General features: G+C 36.1%; 1 protein-coding gene across 2 annotated transcripts in view; it reads left to right on the top strand.

The window, feature by feature from the left end:
- Window positions 1-8762: 8762 nt before the first annotated feature.
- Window positions 8763-21848, top strand: part of LOC130242893 (oxysterol-binding protein-related protein 3-like) — a 76684-nt gene continuing 63598 nt past the window's right edge. For both annotated transcript variants that reach the window (XM_056474831.1, XM_056474833.1), the window contains exons 1-6: window positions 8763-8877; window positions 11182-11235; window positions 12215-12328; window positions 14661-14825; window positions 20180-20291; window positions 20425-20528. In XM_056474831.1, coding sequence (XP_056330806.1) covers window positions 8836-8877; window positions 11182-11235; window positions 12215-12328; window positions 14661-14825; window positions 20180-20291; window positions 20425-20528 — 591 coding nt within the window. In that variant the 5' untranslated portion in view covers window positions 8763-8835. The remainder of the gene's footprint in view (window positions 8878-11181; window positions 11236-12214; window positions 12329-14660; window positions 14826-20179; window positions 20292-20424; window positions 20529-21848) is intronic.

Raw genomic sequence — 21848 nt, forward strand, 5'->3', positions numbered from 1 at the left:
CTTACAATATTTGCTAAGGGGAGGAAGCCTTCATGCTTATTTGTTTACGACATGTGCTGAGAGCAGTAAACCAATCATACAGGCTGGGCCATCTGACCAATATATGCTCTTAAAAAGGATGGGTTTAGACGATGTCTTATGCACGCGTTATTTTCTTAAACTTGGAAACTTGCGAACATTACACACTGCTTGAAAAGTAATATTTGGAAGCTTAACAGACAAACAACTGCATCATTTTATTCATTAACAATATACTAGGAAAATATATAGCTCATAGTTCATTTATTGTTAAGTGTCGCATTAATCAGTGTTAACAAATGAGACTTTAGTGCAAACCATTACCAAATATTTATTTATTTGAAGTGCTCAAAAACCATTTCTAAATTTCCAAAGAAAGAAAGAAAATGCGACTGACATGACAGATGAAAGCAGAATTCAGTGGACTGAGCAAAATGTTTCTGGACTTTAACGAAAATGTTCTCATTGACTCCTTTCCACTTTATCTTTGTCAGTCTCATTATGCAGCTGTCCTGAAATGCAGAATTAATCTCGCAGTTAGATGACTGTGGGAAATATGAATATCGCTGATCTATGAAATAAGCCTTGAGCGCCAGATGAATAGAAACCTAGCAGCCTTTATTTTTTCCACATTTATTGCAATCCCAAAACACTTCATGTGGCTTTTATGTGAAAGAATTAGCGGAAACTAATAATCTTTTCTGGATATTAATGATGAACACAGGGGTTCAAAAGTCTGCCCTCAGACCGTTGGATGTCATCGTGTCTTCAGTCACAGTTTGTTCATGCAGGTTTGTTTGTGTAGACTTAATATATCTGTGTGCATACAATATGCACACCTGTGTGTGTGTGCGTTCATTTGCCCTGAGCTCCAGAGGGCGGATGGGTGTCCTTCTCCTCAGATGAACATGCTGACCTGATTATGAAGCTGTAATCTCTAATCTCATCATTTGGTAGCATTATAAAGCTCATTACTTCTCCGAAACGGATATATGTTCGGGTGGCAGACGCTACTGTCAATAGCAACATCACACAGTTATGTTGTGTAGAGTTTAGAGCCACTGCAAAGAGGGTCAAAATCCTAGCAGGTTGTCTGGTTCTTCAAAGATTTGCAGACAAAAAATAAATAAAATCCTATTTAATAAATTCATTCTATAAGTGCTGTGTAGCTTCATTTAAATATAGCGAGTAATGGTGTGACGAGATGTTGCGCCATGTGAACTCACAGTATTAAAATGTGACAATATTTCTCTCCAACATGCCGTCTTGCGAAAATCAGCATGATGGAGTGTTAGATTAAAATTAGCATAGAGTATTCCATTGCTACATTACATTACATTGTGCTTCCCACCATCATTTTGCTTGCTTCACTGTAAAACCTCAATAAGTTAAGGTAACTCAAACCATTTGAGGAAACCGATTGCAATAACGTTCAAAAACTAATCCTAATGAGTACTGTGAACTTAATCCATTTGAGTAAACGAAGCAATTTTAGCACAGTAAACCCTAATAAATGAAAAGAACTAAATTAAACTGAGTACTGTAAAACCCAATAAGTTAAAGCAACCCAAACTGTTTGAGGAACCGGTTGCAACAAACTATTTGAGATAAAAAACTAATCTATGAGTACTGTGAACTTAATCAATTTAAATTAAAGTAATGAGGGTATTTAATGACTCATTACCTTCAACACTAAGTTTAAAACTCTTTCAAACGAGTAAATTAACTTTCAGTAAATTTGAGTAAACTACACTCATTTCATTTGATAAAGTTGACTGTTGGGTTTTACAGTGTATAATGTTTTTTTGTTCAGGTGGATAACAGTCAATACAGCTCTAATCTTTTTCGTGATGGTTTTTGGATGTAGTGGCGCCCCCAGAAAATTTTCTTGGGGTGGCATTTGAGGCCAACACCAAATCTTGGGGTGACACTGAGTCAGTGTAATGTTATATTTTTGTTTCTGGTAAATAAAAGAATGTGTTTTTAATTCGTTTAATAATACTCTTAAAATAATGCAATTTATTCCTTGAATTATCAGCAAGAACATGTGCAAATCAAATAAAAATCAATATTTAGTTTGAAAACACCAGACAAATGAACAAACTGAACAAAAGGCATTACTATATACACAGACTCACTATACAGAACCTAATAATATGATTTATCCATATTCCTTTTTGAGCCACAATATTATTAATACAGCTTCTTCTATTGGTCTTTTCTTTTTTGCAAAATACATCCACAAATCAAGATTTTTGGCCCTTGTAAGTAAACAAGCATATAAAAAACCTAGATAAACTAAATAGACTAGATTCTGAAAAAGCTTATTTCAAAATGCTTTATTTATTGTTCTGGATTTGTGGTTTTTAGTCAGATGAAACACCAATTTTCATTTAAAAAATTTCTTAATAAAAATGAACCCAAAATCGTGTTTCGTCTCTCATCGTCAACCAATACTAAACAAATTACTGTTTTATAAGAACTATAGACTTAATAAAACAACAAGCATAACGGCCCCAACTTGAAATTATTGTGGGAGAGTCAGCTTATCTGCTGTGGTTGCACGTCAGCAGTTCATCCCCGAGGTGCAGCCAGAATAACGGTCAAACATCTATCAGCGCATGTTAAAGGGGTTAGGTGGTAGTGAACCAGCAAAGTCGTTGGCAACAGTCAATCCACCATAATTTAGTGGCTGCATTTTATTTATTTATTAATATTGAAATATTGTATATTACGTAAGTACATTTAAGTGAATATCAACAGCAAAATCATATTGGGGTGGCCAGAGTTTACACCGGGGTGGCCGTGTTGTGATTTACTACAGACTTTTGTTGAAGTTTTGTTGATTTTTAACAGCTTTTTTAGAATATTTTTGGCAGTGATTATTTGTATTTTTTTGGGCCAAAACCCAAAAAGTGGAAATTCTGGATGCACTTGATGCGCCGAAATATGATAATATATACTGTAATGTAATGTGTGAAATTAAATAGCGCATTTGTCGTGTATGGTAATACACCAAAGTGCTTCACAATCATGAGGGTGGTCTCTCCACACCACCACCAGTGTGCAGCATCCACTTGGATTGATGCGATGGCAGCCACAGGACAACAGCACCAGTTGTGCTCACCACACACCAGCTATATGGTGGAATGAAGAGATAGTGATACAGCCAATACAGTGGATGAGGATGATTGGGAGGCTATGATGGTAAGGAATTTGGCTAGGACACCTCGGTTACACCCACTAGTCCTTATTGAGAAAATGAACACAGAGAGTCAGGACCTCAGTTTAACGTCTCATCCGAAAGGCGGCACTCAACTGACAGTATAGTGTCCCCTTCACTTTACTGGGCATAAGGACTCACACAGGCTGCAGGTTGAGTGCTGGCCTCACTAAAACCACTTCCAACAGCAGGCTCTTTTACCTATGTGGTCTCCCATCCAGGTATGACCAGGCTCAGCTCTTGCTTAGCTTCAGTTCTTGGGCTGCAGGGTGATATGGCTGTGGTATATATAACAGACTTGGTTTTTGTTGTGAGCATGTGTAGTTTATGCATAGATAAGCATAAAGATACATAAGTAGAATTTCCACAAAGTGGAATATTGAGCAATTTTGAAATTTGACCGCAGTGTACATGAAAGCTAGTTAGAGGTTCACTTTGCTGCTGCTCAGCTATTGAAATGAATGGGTTTCATTACACATCGCTGTGACTTTGACTGGAGGGAGAGTGAAACCAGGAACCCCTTTTTTTGGTAGCCAAAAATTCTGTGCATTCCTACTTTCCAGGGATTTTTACATCTGAAAGGCCTTACACATTATCCTCACTGCTCACTATGACTTTCAGCAAGCGGCCTGGAGGATTTTGTCACAATTATGAAGGGGGTTGCTGGTGAATAACAACATCACCAATTTCCACTGAGGCTCTCCAGAACCTCTGTATCATCCTGGCTCAACAGCTCTCCATCTCTGACTCAGGTTCCACATAAATAGGTTGTGTCTCTGTCGATTGGACTCCTGGTGTTGTCAGCCACATCCATATCATGGCTTTGCCCTTCCTTGACTTCACTGTGGCCCATCGTCTCGGATGTGCTCTGGATCTCTTCCTGGCTTCTACTGTCTTGTAACATGGGCCCACTATCGTCATCATCATTGTCCATTTTTTTCCTCTCAACCCCTTCTGGTGATCTGAAATTCCCTCCATTCCTTGTGCATGAATGTTGTTGTGTGGTTGTATTGCTCCCATTTCTTATTGTGTATTGGATTTATTAAAGACAGTTAGAAGTTAATAAATAACTAATAACTCACCCTCATTTTGTTCCAATCTCTTTGTTCTTCAGAACACAAATTAAGACATTTTAGATGAAATTCTACACTGGTCATGCATGCGTTTTTCCCTCAAGAAGAGTACATTCAAGGATTTCCACCCTTATTTTCATTACTTAACCAAGAGCCTGGCTCGAAAAAAAAAAAGCTTATGAACCTAGTTAATGACCTGGAAGTAAGATTTTGGGAAAAGACATACATCCAAATCATTTTTGAAACTTTGACAACCCTTTAATAGTGTAAATAACTCTGAATGCATGATGTAGCTATAGACCCACCCTTTTAAGTGTACTTAAAAGAAAATGTAAGGTGGTGCATGTCCGTTGGGAACCGATTGGATCGTTGGAAGATGGGTATTGCTAACAAAATGAAAGAAGACTGACAAATAGATACTTTTTACTTAACTGCAATTAACTTTAAGCAGTTTAAATTCTCAAGCATTCCATTCTGAAGCATTTTATGCTAAAATTTGGGCGCCCCTCTGTGGCTGCATAATTATGTGATCTTTCTTTATAAGAGAAGATCACAGTGAAATGCCATTCGGTTTAAGATGAGTGAAATTAAATTGAAACTGAACAATAGGCTATGCAAAAGTTTGGGCACCCTCTCTTTTGTGTGAATTTTAAAACCTGTAGTCACTCAATGCTGATTGATTTCTACACAAAATTGATGTGAGTGACTCTTAACAACAAGGATTGTGAACCTTAACTATCCCAACACAAGTGCAACCAGTCATGAAAAAGGATGTTCAAGATAGATGATTGCTAGTGGTGCTTCTCCTTATTGTGAACCTGAAAGTAGCTACATGGGAACCTCAAAAGAGCTTCCTAATGACCTAAAAACTAGGATAATTCATCAACATGAATTTGGAGAAGGATGCAAAAGCTATCACAAAGGTCCACAGTCAGAAATATAGTAAGAAAATGAAAGGCCACAGGAACAGTTCTTGTGAAAGAAAGATGTGCTAGACCAAGAAAATATATATGAAAGAATGGTCACAGACAAACCACAGACCACCTCCAAAGAGCTCCAGGAATATCTTGCTCCTAATAATGTCATTGTACATCGTTCCACAGTTCAGCACATTATTCACAAAGAACAGCTTAATGGAAGCTGATGCAGAAGAAGCCTTTTCTGCATTCTGCCAACAGGAAGAGTCGTTTGAGGTATGCAAAGGCTCATCTGGACAAGCCTGAATCATTTTGGAAAGATATACTGTGGACAGATGCCACAATCATAGGTGCTTTGCACGGATGAAAAAGAACACAGGATTCCAGGAAAAGAACCTGCCCCCTACTGTAAAATATGGTGGAGGATCCATTATGCTTTGGGTATGTGTGGCAAGCACAGGTACTGAAAACCTTGTCAGAATTAAAGGTGGCATGGATTCCACCCAGCATCTGCAGATTCTGAAGAACAATGTTTAGGAATCAGTTAAGAGGCTGAAGTTACGGCAGGGTTGGATGTTTCAGCAGGACAATTACCCAAAGCACAGTTTCAGGAATTCATGCTCAGGCATGATACAATGTTCTAGAATGGCCATCCCAGTCCCCAGATGTGAACATCATTGAAAATCTATGGATTGATTTTAAAAGGGCCATTCATGCCACACATCAAACCTTACTGAACTGATGAAATCTTGCAAGGAAGAATGGTCCAAAATGCCTTCATCAAGAATTTAGGGCCTTATCCTTGACTATAAGAAGTGTCCATAGTCTGTTATTTCAGCAAAAGGTGGCTGTACAAAAGATTGATGTCATTATTCTGTTGGGGTGCCCAGATTTTTGCACCTCTCTGTTTTGTTATGACTTAAATTACATTGCATCTGTTAATTAAATAAATGGTATGTCAGAACTGAAATGTTGCTTTTTTCCCTAGGGTATAAAATATACACAAATTATTTGAAATACAAGCAGACTATGGCTTGCAGTTATAAAATGATCAGGGGTGGCCAAACTTTTGCATACGACTGTATATTTATATTCTTGTTTTTAGAAAGATTGCTTGATCCGCTGGGCTGTGTCATTTCCTACATTTCCTACTTTAGTATCCCTTGAAATTGATGATTGTTCCTTTGATTTAAAATGTTGTGTAAGTGGTTGGTTTTATTAGTCCCACTCTGTGGTTCTTAATGCATGTTTGGGTTTTGTCCTTGGCTATAGAGATGTGTCTTTGAAAGCTGTCCTTGATGCAGTGAATTGCTGAGAGTGGGGTTTGGGCAGTGCAGCTCTTGCCTTGAGGAAGAAACTGAGTTTGCTGAAGTGGGAGAATGTAGACCCACATTTTTGTCCCATCTGTCAGTGCCTCTAATAGTAGAGACAATATCTCTCCTCTCTAAAAACTCCACCTGATGTTTATGTGTTCTAATCTTGATGTATTTATAGTATTGTGAATGAATGACCTTGTTTCTGATGCTATTTTTAGCATAATATATGCCAAAACCATCTACATATATAGGCTTTCTTCACAACCTGCTCATTAAAAACTTTTTATTATTTTTCAATGTTGTACACTACACACAACACAAAACTTGGTATCTATACTGACACACTTACTCACACTTGTCTTGTTTGGTTTAATTGAATTTCCCTCTTTGGTCCTGATATTTTGGGACACATGTGAAATACAGCAATCACACTCTAGTGTGCACCAAACAACTGCACCAAGACCAGCCGACAGAGGTGGTCTCAGTTCACTTTCAAAACAAAGTCTGATATGGTTCATTTGAAGATAATCGACCTTAATCTGATACATCTGCATTATTATCAAACCAATAAGGAATTTGTGGTAAGACCAAAATCCATCTGTATTAAGAATCAGTGCAATTTCATCACAAGTGACTTCCTCATTCTTTTCCTCATTATGTATTTAACACATTGCATGTTTTACGTCCATTCTCATTTGTTAATAACGTAAAGCAAATCCTGCCTGGATAAATCTCAGGGGTGTCCTTGGTCTTAAAATGTCTTCAATTTCAAAAACTAATATAGGCCTTAAATCATTTTAAACAGTTCTTAATTGTCCATGTAAAGCTACTCAATCAGTACAACAGAAGTGAGTGGTAAAGTAACAAATTACAAATACTCAAATTACTGTTATTGAGTAGTTTTTCTCAGAAATTGCAATTTGCTAAGTAGTTTTAAAAAGGGGTATGTTTACTCTCCCGTGAATGGCTAAAGTAGAAAAATCAGTCCTGTGTTTCCTGTCCAATCAAATTGCAGATAGAAAGTAAATCACATCATAATGAACTACCTCAAAGGACATGGGCAATTTATAATGCAGCAAAACTTTTTGGAAGCATTAAAAATGTCCAAGAAGATGCCCAAAATCTTTATACGCAAGGACCCAGAGACTTTTATAGACCACATGTCACTGATGAGAAAATAAAGGATGTCGACTGTATGACTGGAAACCAAACAGCCTTAAACAATCATTAAATGGAACCAATGAAAAATGGAAAGAACTGGAAAGGGCCGAACAAGGAATGGAAGTAAGGAGCCGAATGAAGGAAGGACCGAACTAATGAAGGAGGAAGGACTAAATGAATGAAGGAATTATTCAAGGAAGGACTGTACAAACTAAGGAAGGAAGGAAGGAACGAACAAATGAATGAACAAAGGACCAAATGAAGGAATTGAACAAAAAGATGAATAAATGAATGAATGAATGAATGCATGAATGAATGAATGAATGAATGAGCGAAACGAATGAAGGGAGGAAAGAAGGAAGGACCAATGAATGAAGAAAGGATTCAAGAAAGGACTGAACAAACTAATGAAGGAAGGAAAGAACGAATTAATAAATGAACGAAGCAAGGAACCAAAAAATGAACAAACAATCAAACAAATGAGCAAACAAATGAAGGAAGGAAGGAAGGAACACACGAATTAATAAAGGAAGGACAGAAAAAACAAACAATGGAACGAAGGTTGGAAAGAACGAACGAATATAGGAAGATCATAAATGTACTACAGAATGTTACGTTTACACATCTCTACACAAACTGCCATGTAAACGCATCAACTTTTTACACTGTAATACTTACTACTCTTGAGTACTTTTAAAAGGGCTTTTTACTCATATTTTGAGTAATATTTACAACAGATACTTTTACTCTACTTGCACTACATTTTTGGGCAAGTAATAATACTTTTACTTGAGAATGATTTTTCAGTACTCTTTCCATCACTGATAACTAGAGTTTGCTTGATTTCATGTTTATTAAAATATGTAGCTAGGAAATAACTAAATTTGAATTTTAATGGGCCTAGTAAAAATCGTTTCCACTGGCCAATAGAAAATATCCTTAGCATTTAGCCCGGAAAAAGTCTGAAATTGTATTAATAATGGTCTTTAACAGTCTGACTTGATAAAATCAGTTAAGTACAGTGTTTCAATGCATTGAATTGAATTTTACAGGACAGCTGGGAGATCGTTGAAGGTTTGCGTGGTGGTCATTCCAATGTTCAGGAGCCAGAGAAGCAGGCCGGCTTCATGCTCAAGAAAAGAAAATGGCCCATGAAAGGTTGGCACAAGGTATGTGATAGAATTTGTCTTGCTTTAATGCCTTCACCAAAGTTTTATTAAAATTAAAATTATCGTGAGTGCAGAGATTTCCAGAATTTCAGCTCAAAGCAGACTCATTCTAACCTGCCGGAACACAGTGTGCTCACACTGATGGATTCAGTCTTGATGATAATTAAAGTACTTGGTGAATGATCTTGCTAAGTTTATAAACTTTTTTTGCACAAACAAACTTAAATGTAAAATGAGTGTTTTATTAGTGCTGAGCAAACACTGCAATTAATATGTGTGTGTTAATATGAATTTATTATGTACTGTTGAAATCAGAATTATTAGCCCCCCTGTTTCTTTTTTCCTCAATTCTGTTTAACGGAGAGAGACGATTTTTTCCAACACATTTCTAAACATAATAGTTTTAATAACTCATTTCTAATAACTGATTTATTAAATCTTTGCCCATGATGCAGTACATACAGTAATATCTGACTAGATATTTTTCAAGACATTTCTATACAACTTAAAGTGACATTTAAAGGCTTAACTAGGTTAATTATCTTAACTAGGCAGGTTAGGGTAATTAGGCAAGTTATTGTATAACGATGGTTTGTTCTGTAGATTATCGAAAAAATATATAGCTTAAAGGGGCTAATAATTTTGACCTTAAATGCTGTTTGAAAAATATTAAACTGCTTTTATTCTAGCCAAAATAAAACAAATAAGACTTTCTCCAGAAGAAAAAAATATTATCAGACATACTGTAAAAAAATTTCCTTGCTCTTTTAAACATCATTTGGGTAATATTTAAAAAGCAAAAGAAATTCGAAGGGGAGCAAATAATTCTGACTTCAACTATATATGTGATACAGAAATAGAAACAAATCTATACAAACTAAACTTGTAATAGAGATATTTACATTTATATGTAATTAGTATCATATACACATATATTTCATATCTAAACATAACACATCACACAAATCACACATACTGTACCTGTGTGTATTTATATATACCACTACCTGACAAAAGTCTTGTCGTTGATCCCAGTTGTAAGTGCAACAAATAATAACTTGACTTAAAAAAGTGGCAGAAGTTAGATTTGTTTTGATCAGTTGAACTGCGTCCCAGTCATCACAAGTACTGCAGAAGACCTATTGGAACCTGTATGGACCCCAGATTCTCATAGAAATCAGTCAAGTTTGGTTAAGAAAAAATCATGGTTTGGGGTTACAGTATTACGGGGGCATGCAAAAGATCTGCAGACTGCAAAAAAGATCTTATTTATTAATAAGTTATTTGAGTCAATGCAGAGATATGTGGATGCAGTTGTCCAGCTCATGGGAGTCATACACAATATTAATTCTTTTTCCACTGCACCATGACTTTATATTCTATACTGTACATTATTTCTGTTAAGTGACAGGACTTTTTTCTAAGCCAAGTCAGACCTTACTGTCCTAATTAAATAATAAAAATTGTCAAGGCATGATCATATTTTTATTTGGTCAAATAAGCGTAATCTGGAGGCCTTTGCCTTTCATATAAGCTTTTCTGATATCAAATGATCAACTATGTAATGTAATGTAATGTGTATTTATATAGCACATTAATTGTGTATGGCCATACACCCAAAGCGCTTCACAATCATGAGGGGGGTCTCTCCACACCACCACCAGTGTGCAGCATCCACTAGGATGATGCGACGGCAGCCACAGAACAACAGTGCCAGTGCACTCACCACACACCAGCTATTTGTGGAGTGAAGAGACAGTGAGAGAGCCAATTCGGTGGATGGGGATGATTGGGAGGCCATGATCGTACGGGCCGATTGAGGGACTTTGGCCAGGACACCGGGGTTACACCCCTGCTCTTTTACGAGAAGTGCCATGGGATTTTAATGACCACAGAGAGTCAGGACCTCAACTAGAGGTCAAGTTATTATTTGTTGTTCCTAAAACTTGGAAAGGCAACAAGACTTTTGTCAAGTAGTGTACATGTATATAATACATTTATACAGTACACACTATTAAATTATGTAAAAAAATAGTTAATCACAAAAAAAATTATAATAAAATATCTAGCATTTAACTCTAAATAAGCCATTCAAGAGGTTTATTTTCACACAAAAAAAGCCTGCTTTCTTCTTCAGCCAAAAAGAGTAAATACAAAAATAACCAGAAAGTGGCATAGAAACACACAGCCTCTCATTCATCAAGAACACCTTAGAATCTGCTGAGAGGACATAAATCATTCACCAAATAAATCTGACCTTAAGTTTCTCCTTGATCCTTTCTTTTTGTCTTTCTTTCTTTACAGAGATATTTCTACCTGGACAAGGGCATTTTGAAGTACGCCAAATGCGCAGCTGATGTGAGTCTCACATATATATATAACTACAGTATGCACACTCAATCAATCCACTGAACAAAAGCACTCAGGACTTTTAGTAGTCAGTTGCCTGTCATGTACTGTAAGTGTTCACAGAGCACTAGCAATCTTTAGAGGCCTGTACCCTCCATCTTTCTGTCAATATATATTTCCTGTTGATAAAAGCCTCCAGCTGTGGGAATGCAAAATCAAAGTTAATTTCCCCAGGGTTTGATAGCATCATCTAAAGCTTATATTTTGCGAATATAATGCTGTAAATTCCGTAAGAGAAACTCCGCCATTGCTTTTCTCTCACGCCAGTCTGCCTTATGAAGTGGACTCTTGTGGCCATGGTATTAAATCAAAATGAAAGGACATATTAAATCTGCTGTATATCTTTCAGATTTATCTGGGGCTCTTTTGACTTCTAAATCAAGGACAGTAGTTGAATGTGAAGGTTATTATGCATTAGCAGAATTAGCCAACGGCTTCTTATATTTCACAGGGCTGCACGCTTCCTTTATTTTTTATTATGGTGACTTGAAAAAATCTACATAAGTGTCTTCTTCTTCTTCTTCTTCTTCTTCTTCTTCTTCTTCTTCTTATGGACTAATTTCCACATGCATCTCCTCCTAGACCGTTCATACTACAATCATCAAACTAACTCCAAACCTCCAAACTGCTCTGACTCGGGTTGCTTAATCTTTTCCAGTGGATCCGACTTAAGGTTTTCGAAAATTCGGACAACATGCTAGCAACATGCTAATTCATACTAGAATCATTGTAGAGATATGTACAGTTTTTGATATTTTAAAGTGATAGTGTATATCCTTCTGTAGTTTATCCAAGAATAGTATATTTGCTCAGTAGTAATGTGTGTGTGTGTGTGTTGCAACAAAACAACCTGTCTTGTATTGATAATGTATACAAGGCAGAGTTGATATTTATAGGTCAAAGCTTTCTTCTTGTGCTGTGTGTGCAGGTTGAGAAAGGAAAGCTCCACGGCTGCATTGACGTTGGGCTGTCCGTCATGGCCATTAAGAAGAAAGCCAAGTGCATTGATCTGGACACTGAAGAAAACATTTATCACTTGAAGGTATCACAACAGTTATAGTATTAGTCTGGCTGCAGAATGTCCTGCGGTTTGAAGAAAAGCATCACAATCTTGCTGCAGTTTTACTGGAACCTGTTACATTATGATGGTACCGTTGATTTGTTGTTGCCTTGATTTAAAGAACCAGTGAGATGTAATTTTACTTTCAATGGAGTTTTGTGGCTAATTGACAAAGAATTTTGATGTACTGCTTTTGAGTAAATATAGATTTTTTTTGTGATCTTTTTAAGCAAATTTAAGTACTGGATATGTAAAGCAATATTAATGTTGGAAATTTTTATATTGTAAATTTTAATTGCAGATCTAATTTGAATGCAATGCAATTTATTCAATTTAGACTTACATTTTCAGTGATTATTACCATACCATATAATAACATAAAAAAGACTGAAAGACTTTTTAAATAAGTATTATTATATTTTAATATAATAATTTGAAATCAAATATATCTTAATGTATCAAATTTTATTTAATTTATCGTTTTATTTAAAAAATATAAAATGCTATATTGAGAAGAGCATTGTGTATTTGTTTGATAAATTTCTCACAATGAAACATAATATACACTCACTGACCACTTTATTAAGTACACCTTACTAGTACCGGGTTGAACCCCCTTTTTTTCTTCAGAACTGCTTTAATCCTTTGTGGCATAGATTCAACAAGGTACTGGAAATATTCCTGAGATTTTGGTTCATATTGACATGACAGCATCACGAAGTTGCTGCAGATCTGTCGGCTGTACATCCATGATGCGAATCTCCCGTTCCATCACATTCCAAAGGTGCTCTATTGGATTGAGGTCAGGTGAGTGTGGAGGCCATTTGAGTACAGTGAACTCATTGTGATGTTCAAGAAACCAGTGTGAGACGATTCGCGCTTTATGACATGGTGCGTTATCCAGTTGGAAGGAGCCATCAGAAGATGGGCACACTGTGGTCATAAAGGGATGGACATGGTCAGCAGCAATGCTTAGGTTGGCTGTGGCATTGACAAGATGCTCAATTGGTACTAATGGGCCCAAAGTGTGCCAAGACAATATCCTCCACACCATTACACCACCACCACCAGCCTGAACCTTTGATAAAAGGCCGGATGGAACTATGCTTTCATGCTGTTGACCCCAAATTCTGACGTCGCAGCAGAAATTGAGACTTATCAGACCAGGCAACGTTTTTCCAGTCTTCTATTGTCTAATTTTGGTGAGCCTGTGCAAATTGTAGCCTCAGTTTCCTGTTCTTAGCTGTTATTAGCACCCAGTGTGGTCTTCTGCTGCTGTAACCCATCTGACTCAAGGTTCGACGTGTTATGCGTTCAGAGATGCTCTTCTGCATACCTCGAATGTAATGAGTGGTTATTTGAGTTACTGTTGCCTTTCTGTCAGCTCGAACCAGTCTGGCCATTCTCCTCTGACCTCTTGCATCAACAAAGCATTTGCGTCCACAAAACTGCCACTCACTGGGTATTTTTTCTTTTTTGGACAATTCTCTATATTGCCTAGAAATGGTTGTACGTGAAAATCCCAGTAGATCAGCAGTTTCTGAAATACTCAGACCAGCCCGTCTGGCACCAACAACCATGCCACGTTCAAAGTCACTTAAATCACATTTATTCCCCATTCTGATGCTCGGTTTGAACTGCAGCAGATCGTCCTGACCATGTCTACATGCAAAATGCGTTGAGTTGCTGCCATGTGATTGGCTGATTAGAATTTTGTGTTAACAAACAGTTAACAAGTGTGCCTAATAAAGTGAATATATACTGGTGAGTGTATACTTCATATAATGCAATTAATGTTGACTGTTACAATTAAATACATATACATTAGATAAAAAACTAGTAAGTAATTTATGCAAGACATAAATATTTAACTATATAAATATGAACTTATAATATAAAATTTAAACTTAAAATATAAACTTGAGCTGGACTAATAAAAGTCTCATACAGTAGACTGTATGGGCTGCGTGGCTTTTACTGTTACGATCAAAGCTTTTAGCAAAACATTAAGATCCCAAAACAGATTAACAACAGCTTGACAGCTTTACCAGCCTCAGCAGAGGAGAGATTGATTCTAACATAATTTTGCTCCCAAGCAGTGTATCTTCTTTTAAAGAAAATCTTTTAAGTGGAGAAAATAGCTTTTGTCGACCTCTGTTTGTTTTTCTCCAAGCGGGGTTTGAACTCTTGATCTCGGGAATCAAAGTCAGTGAGGTCACTTTTCATCTGAAGAAAAAAAAAATTGTTTGTGAATTCAGCTTGAGGAGGTTTCCTTCATGCCTACCCTTTAACTGTGGTCTCCTTGTGTTTTCAGATTAAATCCCAGGAGCTCTTTGATGAATGGGTCTCTAAACTTCGTCACCACAGACTTTACAGGCAGAATGAGATTGCCATGTTCCCTCATGAGAAAACGCTCTTCCACCCTCATTACCCCCTCACCTCCTCCCCCACGATACCTGACAGTCAGGCCATCAGAAAGGTAACAGCATGGGACATGTGGACAGTTTAGATGGAAATATGAATGGCAAGTAAACTGACTAGTGCAGGGGTACTTAAATTCACAGGCCAATGGGGTCACATTTAAACCACATAAAAGGTGAAGGGGTATACAATTTGCATAATAAGGCTTTATTTAAAATAATTACAGCAGTTGTACTGATTTTAAAATGCTGTTTATTATTAAGTCAGGTATGTACTTTTTATATTTAAAAAATAATCCTGAGCAACATGATATTAAAAATATGTGTATATACACCTATACAGTCAACATACATTCTGTGTCTATTTAAACTTACTTAAATGTACGTTTGGTATCATGACATGATTTCTTAACATTTGCATATGGAAATTTTTTCACTTAAAGCCATCAATGATGCAAATGTAAAGGTTAGTAACCGTATTATGACTCTCAATAAGTATTTATAAGGCACAGGGCTCTTATCAACAATATAAAACCATTCATATATTTGACAGAAAAAAATCAGTTTACTTACTAAAGCATTACAACGTTTGAACATTGCAGACTGCATCTTTATAAATACAATCATGACCAAATCATTGATTCTTACCATGTATAATATGTTATGAACTCGCTGATATGGTGACAGCTCCATTCATTCTAATTGGATTGATTTTTGCTTTACTATTTGAATATGTTGAATTTGAATATGAGTGGTACAGTACGATATGGTTCGTAAGCTTTTATGGTCGTTTCCACTGTCAAAGAGTACCAAAAAGCAAACTGCACCGTACAACTTTTTGGGTACTCTTTGCAAAGGGTACCTAGCACAACAAGGGTACCAAAAGGTGAACACTATTGGTTTACAGAGATATGTCAACAAAGCCAGAATGAAAACAAAGGAAGCGCCATTTTTAAATACACAGCCGAGACATTACACCGTAATAATATATACATATAATAACGAGGCATGGTTGACCCGAGCTCAAACAAACCTTGCCCTTCTTTTGATGAACAGCCACAAAGCCATGAAGAAGAGCAGAATCTACCCTGTGCCCCGTAAGTTTGTTGTTTTCTCATGTGGCACTCTGAAATAACAAACTTCTTGAGCTGATGATATTAATTTAGGTGTGATTATTTAAGTGTTTCTGACATCAGATTCTTTCAGAAACGGACAAACGTGAGAGTGACGTGGGAAAACAAAGGAGCAAATGATTCTTTCTGCAACCTAAAACATGAACAAACTGCCATGTTTAACTACTATCATCACCTTTTGGACTATTATGAACTCGGAAAGACAGAATTACTTTCTAACAGAGGTTACATGTGCTGGTGAAGATTAAAGATACAGATGAGAGGTTTGCACTGACTGGGATATATGTTGCTTGTTGATTTTTGAATCCACATAAGGACTAAACGTACGCTGTGTGTAGTTTTTCCTGTAATTGATAACATATCAGAGACTGTAAGGGTCTGTATGTGTTCATATATGTTGCATTGATTTATTAATTTTATGTAATCGCAGAGGTTACAGTATGCTATTTTGCATCATTGATCTGCAGTTATAATCAAATCATGTTCATATAAAGGTTAATAATAAACATTGATACACGCATGTTTATGTGTATAAAGCATCTGTTTTGTGAGAAATGCTTCTCATATGATATATGAATGACCCATACAGCTTTACTTTAAGATTTCCTCAAGCAAGAATGACGTCAACTGAAACCTTCTGTCGTACACCACTTGCATCAAGGTACCATTGGTACCCTTTTGGCAGTGGAAATGCAAGCCTGATAAAGGTGACCCGTACTCTACTGGACCACCCAGTGGAAACGGGCCATAAGTTATGGGTGTGTTTTGAGCATAACGTGCATTAAACCAATCAGTCTTATCTCCCATCCCCTTTAAGAGTCAGTTGTGTCACGCTATGGTGCATTTGCTATTTACAAGGCGGACTTTGTAAGTGGAAAAACAGAATGCTTCACTAGCGAGAAAACAGTTAAACAGACCATATGAATTGTGAGGATAAAGAATGAGCCTCTTCAGTTACTTTACCTTTACTTTTACTCCTTAAAATTACTGTTGCGTTGGTCTAAAAATAGCAACAAATCACATCATACACGTCTTGCGCCTGATTGCGCCGAGTGTATGATAGGGCGCTTCATCTCTGTTTCTCTTAGTTTTTCTCTTTCCTTTGTATACATTACAGAGATCAATGATTCACACGATCAAACTATTTATAATGAATTAAAATGTGTAACTTGGAATGTGTAAAAACAAAATGCCACATAATTAGCAAAAACTCCCCACAAAAGTATTATTTTAGCTGCGAAAATAAGATTTTTCTTCATAAAATCTTGAAAGGACTGATTTTTTATTAAAAAAAATGGCCAAAAAGTTAATCCAGATGGGCTGAATGTGGCCCTCAGGCTGCTTGTTGGACTCATGCTTCAAATTTGATAGGATGTTAAAGAATCATTCTGGGTTAAAAGCTCTGTCAACAGTATTTGTGCCAAAATAATTTTTCAAAAGGCACCTCTCGATATAGTTTAATACATTTGTCAACTAGCAAAGTCTAGCATATATGCACTTGTCACAGTAGATATTTTTAAGCAATCACATTTGATGTATTGTGCTTAATATCACCCGACTACGCTCGATGAATGATGAAGAAATTGCATTTTGCAGCAGATTTGCCTTTGTCTTACTAAGTCTAATTTTGTAGCTGGCATTTTTAGATTCTTAAATATACATAATTAAAGCTGCTTGTCCACACTTTAGCCTCTCTATTGCATGTTAATGGAAGGGCAGCTCTTACATCGGTTGTGACTTGGCACTGATCTTCTGCACAGATAAATCTGGTGCTTTGAGGGATTCCCATGGTTACTACTGATCATCATATCACAGTAGATCTGTCATCATACACTAAGATCCAATCACAGTCAACAGACTATCAGAAAAACTATCATGCAAAGACAGATATGCCATAGTACCAAATGCAGCTGAAGACTTTAAAAGCGTTATTTGAAAGCTTACTGCAGATTTTAAATTTCAACCTTGAATTAAAGGTAATTGAGGTAAATATATGCTTTTGAATGCAGATTTGATCTATTGTATGAATAATTGAATTTCCGATTCATCTTTTTTAATCATCTTTTAAAATAATTTTTTACTTTGACTAATTTTACAATATAAAATTTTGTTTTCCAATGTTTTTAGCAATTGAACAAACTATTCACACTCTATTGTTTACCATACTAATTTTGACATAATCTGCCATACCTAGAAAAAAAAAATCATCAGACTGAAGGATTCATAAACTAGTACCTTAGGCCAGTGTTTCCCAACCCTGTTCCTGAAGGCACACCAACAGTACACATTTTCAATGTCTCCGTAATCAAACACACCTGAATCACCTAATTAGAACATAAAAAGAGACTCCAAAACCTGAAGTTAATTAGTCAAGTAAGGGGGACATCCAAAATATGTACTGTTGGTGTGCCTCCAGGAAAAGGGTTGGGAAACACTGCCTTAGGCAACAGACTACATTCCCCATGTCTGTGATCAGGTTTATTGTGCAAACATATTTTATTACATGAATAAAGAACAGTTTTTCTCAGTCACTTTGGTGCATTTCTCACAACACTATTTACATTTGCACAACAGTTAATGCATTTCTCAAAACAATTAGTCATTTGTGCTTATCATAGTAGCAGTTTCTAATTCCTTCCAACAAATTGTAAATGCTTTTGGACATGCATCAATTGCTTTCATACAACTCTCTGCTGTTTTATAACATTATCATTTGCTTATGTCATGTCAGTCAAAATTAACTAAACTTGTGGATACTGAATAGTCATTCCATATAAAACTTATAGTCCTCATTTCATTACTTGAGTCATTGCATACAAAAATGTTGAACTAATTGTCAAAATCTGTCAAGCTAATTTGACAAAAAAAAAATTTTAATCTTTATTTTTTCCTGAAAATGTCTTCTAAAATGAACGATTTTAAGAATGATTTACATACCTATGTATGTTGTAGGTTCAGTTCCAATAAGTACTGCAATATTGTTTACAGTTGTGCACAGCTCTACCCAAAGGAAGTTTATGTTTGTTATAAATAAGGGTGTATTTATTCTTTTACACAATGCTGTGAATAAACTGGAATTTTAAAGAGCATATGCAGTAAAAATGTGAAACATACATATTCAGTGTCTTGTACTCAGACGCTTCACTAAATGCAGTGATGTCGAACTTGCTGTCTTGTTGTCTTGAGCATTTTCAGGACATGTCACCAACATCTGATTTTTTTGCATTGGAAAAAATGTACGGAGTAAACTGACATAATAAAAATATGACAAAGCCATCTTGTTCATAAACAATGGTGTCAGGACTTTTCATCTTGATGACACTGACACTTTCATTGACCTGAATACTTGCTTTTAAGGAATGAGCTATCCATTTTGAGCAAGTGACACACTTTTGCACGTTATCAGCTAGGTTTTGCAGTTTGTACTAATTGTTTTGAGAAATGCATTAACTGTTGTGCATATGAAAATAGTGTTGTGAGAAATGCACCAAAGTGACTGAGAAAAACTGTAAATTATGACAAACAACAGATTGGAGATACATCTACACTTAGCATTCTAAACCTTCCAAATGAAATGTATATATTTTTTCAGTGACAAATTATACCTGTAAAAGTACTGTGTGATCCATATTGCTTACCTTGTCATTGCTAGTTTTAACAGGGATTTAGCTGACAAGCTTTCTAAAATGCGGCTGTACATCGCGCTCCAGCAACAGTAAATAGACACAGATTACCCACAGATTTATTCTCAGGTGCAAGTAGGGTGAATGTCTTACGGTGTTGGTACATTAAATAAAAATATCATTATTTAATACATTCGTTAAAATGCGTTGTTCTAGTTTGCTGAGATTGGTAACGATTGTAACGATTGGTAATAATATAACAAACAAAAAAATTGTAATGGATTATATTACTGTATTACATTTGTAATGCGTTACTAACAGCACTGTCTTTACAATAGATGGATGGATGGATGGATGGATGGATGGATGGATGGATGGATGAATGGATGGATGGATGGATGGATGGATGGATGGATGGATGGATGGATGGATGGATGGATGGATGGATGGATGGATGGATGGATGGATGGATGGATGGATGGATAGATAGATAGATAGATAGATAGATAGATAGATAGATAGATAGATAGATAGATAGATAGATAGATAGATAGATAGATAGATAGATAGATAGATAGATAGATAGATAGATAGATAGATATTTTTTATATTATGAATAGATTTTTTTTATATGTGTCTTTATCTCTCTGTATATAGCGTGCCTCTCTTGCAAAGCAGTCTTCTCTCCACTCACCTGCACCATTTACCAGCCAGGCCAAGGTGACCGCCTGGCTCCAGTCTTCAGACGACATGGACAGGTGCACCAAAGGTACACACACACCTATTTCTGAAACCATCTTACACTAAAGATGCTGCATCTGCAGCTTTTGACGGCACAATGTTCTTTCTCTTTCTCTCTCTCTCTCTCTCTCTCGCTCTCTCTCTCTCTCTCTCTCTTTCAGAACTGTCTGTATGCGAGGCTCAGTTGCTGGAACTAAATCACTTGTTAAGAAGTATGGAGGTGTTACACCGTACATACTCCGCCCCAGCCATCAACGCTCTGCAGGTTACATGTTATTCACACACATACACAAATAATAATTTTTGGATTATAATTTTGCACTATAATCAAATATATATATTGTAAAAGTGATAAATAGTAATATAAATGAATTTGTTCTTAGTAAGATTAAAGGGATGGTTCAAACAAAAATGAAAATTTACTCACTACTTACCTACGAGTGGTTTCAAAGCTTTATGAGTTTATTTCTTCTGTTGAACATGAAAGAAAATATATTGAAGATAACTGAAAACCTGTAAAAATTTGACTTCCATAATAGGAAAAACAAATACTATGGAAGTCAATGGTTATAGGTTTCCAGCTTTCTTCAAAATATCTTCTTTTGAAACAGAAGAAAGAAACTCATAAACATTTAAAACAAGTAAAGTGTGAGCAAAATTAATTTAACTATCCCTTTAAGTGTTACACAGTATAGCCAACAAATGTAAATATGTATTTAGTTAAACTGGTATTTATATATGTATTAAATTAGAGAACAATTTATAAACAGTTGGTAATGTAATTTTATTGGTCTGAATTTTGAAACAATACCAGAGTAGCAGAACAGTTTTTTACAAAACATCCAATACCCTTGGTTAACTAAATAACCAACAACCCCCCTTTTGGTGGTCAAAACTGGAGAACAGTAATGATTATATAAAGAAAGATTAAAGACTAAAGATTAAACTCAAATTTCTGAAGATGACAAAATGAAAGTGTACATTCCCTTGCTTTGAATGACTTTAGCACATCTGCAGAACAGGACATCAGCAATGATTTCCCAAAGATTTTCGATCAGGTTTAGAACAAGCCTCTGTTCTGGCCATTTCATTATTTCAGTTCCAGTTGCAGTGTTAAACTGATTGGCCATTAAGATTCTCTATTATTCTATCATAAAAGACCTTTTGGGGGTATGGATGAGTTAGTGATCTTGTAAAGATGGAATATCCTAGAAGTCACAGATTTTGAAAAACTTCTAGCTATGGCTGAATGGGCCTTCACCTGGATAACCTGCTGTCACCTTAAAATGGCTCTCCATCTTGCAAGTCAGTGAAAATGACTCCTGTTCGGGTATTGTAAAAAAGTACTATATTGCAACTGAAACTTTAGTATTTATTTATTCAGTTTCCTTTTAAAATGTTTAATACACTAAATTTCTTCAAAATCACTGGCCTCAAAAAAGGTCAGTCTTAGTCCCTCAGGCAGTGGTCCAGCTGTGCCTGTGGATGCTGTTAATGTTTTTGCCTAGGGCCCAACTGACAAACAGTCATTCAGTTCACAGCACAATTTCGGATGATGTGAGCTTGTGGTCATAAATTAAATTAT

The sequence above is a fragment of the Danio aesculapii genome, chromosome 16, assembly GCF_903798145.1.
Source record: "Danio aesculapii chromosome 16, fDanAes4.1, whole genome shotgun sequence".
NCBI classification, from domain to species: Eukaryota; Metazoa; Chordata; class Actinopteri; order Cypriniformes; family Danionidae; genus Danio; species Danio aesculapii.